A 6,000-nucleotide genomic window follows, 5' to 3' on the forward strand; every position below is an offset into this window, starting at 1 on the left:
CGGAGCTCATTTTCGCAGCCAATTTTCACTCATAACCGGTGGCCCACATTCGATAATCGCACGTGCTCACGGTGCACCAAAGCCGCAGTGTGCCGTACGCCTTTCGAGGGTTGGGCCGTGATTTAGCCGATTTGCAGGGGGTGCCCCCATTACATGCAAAACCCTTTGGCTGCGTCGAGGAGACATCCCCACGTCTGACGCATCATCTGCGCGCGCTCGCTCGCTTGGCGTAGCAACAAAAGCAAAAACCCCACGAAAGCGAAAGTGAGAACGAGAGGGAATTTTTTGTCCGTAGTGGAAACCCCCCGCCGTGAAAATGGCGTGGGGAAAATCGCGAAAGCACTGAGGCGGGAACCCGGGGGCCAACAAATTAGTGGTGCGTACGAGCCGGCCCATTTGCCGAGCCTTTTTTTGGTGTTGTTTTTTTTTGCCACCCTGGCCCACGTGTTACTACACCCGGGGTGGTGTTCATTGAAGCACGGACGGCTTCTTTTACCCTCATCGCGATCGACGATCACGGTCGCGCGCCTTTTAACGGTGAGAGAAAGATGGAGAAGAAAAGTAGGTTTTCCATTCCGCGGGCGCCGATTGAGCGTTTGATGTAACAGACAATAAATGAATGTACACCGCCGCGGCGGGTCGGTCGCTCATTCGGAAGCCCCCTCAATTGGAGGCTTTGTCATACCGGACCGCGTAATCGATCGTGCAACTGCTGCCATTCCACCCACGGTGCGAACTCTCCATCTGCCTTCACTCTTGAACAGGAGTAAAAAATGTAACATCATCGCGAGACGCCCGCTGTAGCCGTCGTTGATCCGTCCCTTACGGATTAATTCTTTCAATACAAACCGGGGAGGGGGGTTCTTCAATCCGTAAGGGACGATCAATCACATTGGACGATCCTAATCTCAAGAGGGGTCATCTTTTTTCGTGATTAATTTCCATTCGACCTTGCTTTCTTTGCGCGCATTTGGATGATAAATTAATTCATCACTCTAAGAAGTACCACGCTCGAGGTAAATTCACCACTGTCAGCATTTATGGGTGAATAAAAAAAACGAATAATTCAACCAGACAGCCAGGACCATCAAATCAGGCGCCGACGGTGGTTTTGTTGCTGCATTCGGTGGATACAAACAAATAACGATTGTGACGACAAAAAATATCGTTCCCTCGCCTATTTGGGGTACCGCGAGTTCGTCACAAGAGGTATGGGGCACTTGGGGGAGGGCGTGGGAGGCTTTGTTGCATCGATAAATCCGTTCCGTTTGCGAAGGACCTTTTTTTCGTCGGTGTCGACCTTGAAGGAACGCATCGGTCCTACAAATAAAAAAAAATGCCACCGAAACGTGCCCAAGAAGCGCTACTAAAACCGAGAAAGCCGGAGGGACCCACAGCGGTTGAGGGTAAATAAAATTTCAATCAACAATTCGAAACGAGAGCCAAAACCGACACGCGGGTGGTTTCGTACAACAACAAGAGCCCTTGTTTTATGGCAAAACCGTGAAACCACCCCCCGTTTTTGCGGTAGGTATTTCGGGGCGTGCTTTCATCAAAACCAGGTGGAACCATAAATTACGCTGCAAATGGTGGCGTTTTGGGGAAAACGGATAGCTGGGAAAATGATTGCTGAAAAGTTTTCCCGCAACTGCACGAACGTACAGGCAGCACTGGAATGCATGCGAGCATCCGACGAAACAGGACATACGGCAACCGTAAATCAAAGGACCCCCAACCCGTGGACCGGTCGTGTGGACCTTCAGGGAAGACAATTTCCGATTCCATTTTCCACCACCGGCACACACACAGGTGTTTTGACCACGTGAGATGGGCGTCTCGAGAGAGGGTGCATGTCACGGTTTTCAAAGCGCCACCACCCAAAGAACACGTGTCTGACGATGGTTCGATGGTTTCACCTGCAGTCCCCATCGGGAAAACAACAATTACCAGCCGTCTCCGTCACGGGGAAGGTGCGCTTGCAAAAAGGGCAAATAAACAACAGCAAAAAAAAAAGCGCGAAGTAAAACGTGCAGAATTAGGGACAGCAGTCAGGACTCGTGCGACGAGTACTTTTTTTTTACCTCTCTCGGAGGTCACCGGCGCCACGTGGGTTGAAGTACGTAAGCCAACGAAACGAAAGCACACACGTGGTGTTGACACGTTTCGTTTGGTCGTCGCGTTTGCTGCAGGCGTCTGGCTTCTGGTCACAGCGCGTTTCTCCAACCAGACAGATATGCAAATAACCAAAAACGCCCAACAACCACGCGGGTTCATTCCTTGCGCTCCGGGCAATAAATTGTGACCCTCCCCCCAGGCGGTACCGGGGGTTCGGTGGTAAAGTATTCCGTCCTCAATTCGATCGGCGGCACTTATCGATCAAATAACGAGACGCAACCACCGTTAAACAATCGAACGATGGGATTATCCTTCCCCACGAAAGGACCAAAGCAGTGTAGGGACGAATTTGTGCAATCGAAATCACGACCCTGTGGTGAGTGGTTTGAAAACTTTAGCAAACACACACACACACACACACACAGCTGTTCTACATTTTCGGGTCTGAGTTGCGAAAGCCGAATCGATGCAATGGTGAAGTTAATCACACAAACGGCACTTCGAGCGTAACAACGCTTAATCTGTGAGCCAAAGAGGACAAAGGCACAACATTTGTGCCCACCGATGAGGGGATGGGGCAAATGATTCGGTGATAACCTTGACCGAAACCGGCCATGGGGGGGTGGTGCTTAAGACCTAATAAGATTAGTCAAAAAACGAGCTGAATCGTTGTGGCAAAAGTAATCGCGCGCCCCGTTCTGGGCATTTTTTTTTTTTTGGTGGTTATCGATTTGGAAGCAAAAGCAAACACTGGGGTTTGGGGGGCGTTTTAAAACGTGCCTCACCTTCTCAATGTCACAAGGTAGGGCCTTATTTGGTGAAACCCGCGTGAAAAATCGTCTATGAGAAGCAGGAAAAAACGTCTTCAAATACATGTTGATAACTACAATGTGTAACTAGGAGAGGTAGCAATGTATTAGAATTATTACATTAAAAAAAACCTAAACTGCATCGTGATTCCATAACAATGTGCTATAAAAGCTGCGAATGGAAGGAACCAGAACCTTCTCAACATGCCGTCGGTTTCGTCATGCCAAAAGACCCACACAAAAAAAAGAACCGAAACCCGAGAGAAATCAATACGAAGGCCAAACATGCGGAAACTGTGCCAACCGTGCTCGGTTGGGTTGATGAAAACCCCCCTAAGCCCGAAAAACACACACACTACGATGGGGTGTAAAGTTTTTCCAACCCCGTGTTCGGAATGGGGCCTGGGATGAAACCGACCATCTTGCATTCGCTCAATCGCAAACCCCAGGATGGCTCTCTCTCTCTCTCTTTCGTGGTGGCGAAGATCACCAGAACAGCGAGAGAACATGTGTGTACGAGCGAGTACTCTGAGAAAAAGTGCTTGAACAAAACAAAAAAAAAACGACCGAACTCAAAAGTAAACAAACGAATGCCCTATGACCGATACACCGCGTGTTCTACATCCAGGGGCCCCTCAGAACGCAGATGTTGGAAAGAAAACCTTTCAGCGGACCTCTTTTTTCGGGAGACGTTGCGTTCGTTCACGCGTGAGAGAACCAAAGGGATGGCATCTATTTTTAATGTGCGTGCACAAGAGGGTAGAAAAATCAGTGTCACACGCCAGAATGCAGATCACCAAACGGGGGCAGGTTGGAGCTACAATTCCCGACTCCCGGATGACTCCCGTTTGCAGCAGCATTTCGTGCGTCATTCTCACAAGAGCGGTCACATTACGGTTACGTAACTGGAGCTTTTTTTGAGGAGCAATCACCAAAAATCCACCGCCTACTGAGACCGATCAGGGCGAGGGCTTGCTCCAGATGTTACTGGAGAAAACGTTCAGAAACCCGTCACCAAGCAACCGGATGCTCTATCGCCTCTGGTGTCAGATCCTTTCCCGCACGAGAGTTTCGGTTTCTTTCCTTCAGGGGGTGTTTCTGTGCGCTTATCAACGCCCTTATCCGTACCATAGGCGTATCACTTCTCGGAGGTTCAACAAACAGCGCCCGGCTGCATTTTGGGCCTTACCTTCATTGCCGCTAGGTTCCCGGTGCGGGCCGCATTAAACACGTTCTCCACCACGGAGGGCAGCATCGTGCCGTTATCGGCCATCGTTTGCTGACCGTCTGACGTCGATTGGGACGGCGGTTGGGACGAATTCATCAGGGGGTGTCTCGAATTTTCCTGCCCTGAGACACACACACACGCACGCACGCACGCGCACACACCCAAGGGCTGGCGAGCACTCGCGACGTAAGATGAGGATTTTTTCTCTGCTTCTTCTTTATTCTTTTTGCTTTTTCCAGATGGTTCACACGCGACAAGCGATCGGTCGAAACTTTTCTATTTTCTTTCACCTTCTTTGGAAGGGATCCCTTTCTTGCGCCCTTTGCTTCCACAAACGGGAATATCAACAACACAAACAACACAAAAACACACACACAGCACCTGTTTTCCCCTTCGCCTTTCTAGCACACTTTCTCACACACTCACGTGCGCAAACACACACACACACACACGGCCTCGTGTATCCTTTTTCGAAGCTGCTGCAGCGTGCGTGAATCGTAGCAGGCGTGGGGACCTTTTCGAAAGCGCGTAGCCTCGTCCTTCAAAGGGCTGGGTGGCTGCTTTCTTTCTTGCTTGCTCCTTTGCAGACAGTTCTTCTGTTGCGTTCTAATTGCGCCTTCTCTCTCTCTACCACCGTCTACCAACCCTCGCTCTCCTTCGACTCTTTTCCACACTGATCGAACGGAGCAGTGGAAGGGAACGTGGGTTTGGGCCGGGTCAGGAAAGGGCGTTTTGTTCGGTTGCAGGAGTTCCCCACCGAACGCTCCCGTCTAACTGGACGAGCCCCCGCCTTTGGCTGCGAACCCGTGCCAAGGATGTGCCGTAAACAAACCGGGTCGCGTTTAGGGCATATCCCTTCAACGGCCCCAGAGGAGTGTCTTCCTGCTGTCTTCTCTTCAAGACGGGCAACAGCGGAAGCTGCGAAAGGATGATGGCGTTGTACGCGGAGACGCACACTCACACGCTCAACTCACGATGCCTCTCGGTTGCGCGTCAGCGAGTCTTTGTGTGCTTTGGACTGGGGTTTTTTGATTTGTTGCTTTTCCGTCGAGTCTCGGAGCACCCAAGAACCCTACGGCGTAGGTTTGAGGGTCTTTTTTTTTGTTTGTTTGATGGCACTTATTGTGCGGAGTGGCACAGTGGCCGCGGCCAGGCCCTTTATCTTTCCTTCTCTATCAGTGTGCCTTCCTGCTGCACAACCACACGGGCCCGCACGGCCGTATCTCACAGCCACGGCAGGCACTCACACACTGTTGGACGCTTATTTTTCTTCGCTCCCCCCGGTGTGCCTTTCGTCCGTTTTGTTTTCGATGGACGAACTGAGCCGGGGTCCTTCTTTAGCTTGATCCTTTCTTGCTTTGCTTTCTTTTTCTGCAGGATAAGGCTGGCTCTTCCCGGTACCGATGCGTCAGTGCGTTCTGCCTCCGTGCGTTTGTGCGCTTTGTGGTTCGTATGCCTTCTTCTGATAGCACAGAAAGACCAACTGCAGCCTGCACTTCAGCACAAATACGTTTCGTTATTTTTTGCTGAACTTTGCGCGGTTCCGAGCACAAATGGCTGGCGTGTGGTCGCGTACGAGAGCCTCCTTCGCAGCTTCGACCGATTTTCCACAACGAAATATGAAACTAAAGCTAGCGCGAGTTGTTGATGGTACGGCTAGGCCCTCGCTTGGGCACTCTCGTTGTTGATCACAGGTGGGGAACTCAGGGCTGCTCAACTAACGTTTGCCACTTGGCACGGTGGGGATACGCTAAAAGTAGTGATTTACGTGAATAATGCAACTTGTTTGACTACAAAATTAGCTAATCTTCCAGTGCGAAGATGAATTTAACAATTTGATTTGAAAAT

At 50.6% G+C, this 6,000-nt stretch overlaps 1 protein-coding gene across 1 annotated transcript in view; it reads right to left on the minus strand.

Annotated features, from left to right (window-relative positions):
• Window positions 1-5,751, minus strand: part of LOC128721869 (protein fem-1 homolog CG6966) — a 45,726-nt gene extending 39,975 nt beyond the window's left edge. Inside the window, exon 1 of the mRNA XM_053815670.1 lies at window positions 4,114-5,751. Within this exon, the coding sequence (XP_053671645.1) occupies window positions 4,114-4,248 (135 nt within the window). The 5' untranslated portion in view covers window positions 4,249-5,751. The remainder of the gene's footprint in view (window positions 1-4,113) is intronic.
• Window positions 5,752-6,000: the final 249 nt, after the last annotated feature.

The sequence above is a fragment of the Anopheles nili genome, chromosome 2 (assembly GCF_943737925.1).
Source record: "Anopheles nili chromosome 2, idAnoNiliSN_F5_01, whole genome shotgun sequence".
Taxonomy (NCBI): Eukaryota; Metazoa; Arthropoda; class Insecta; order Diptera; family Culicidae; genus Anopheles; species Anopheles nili.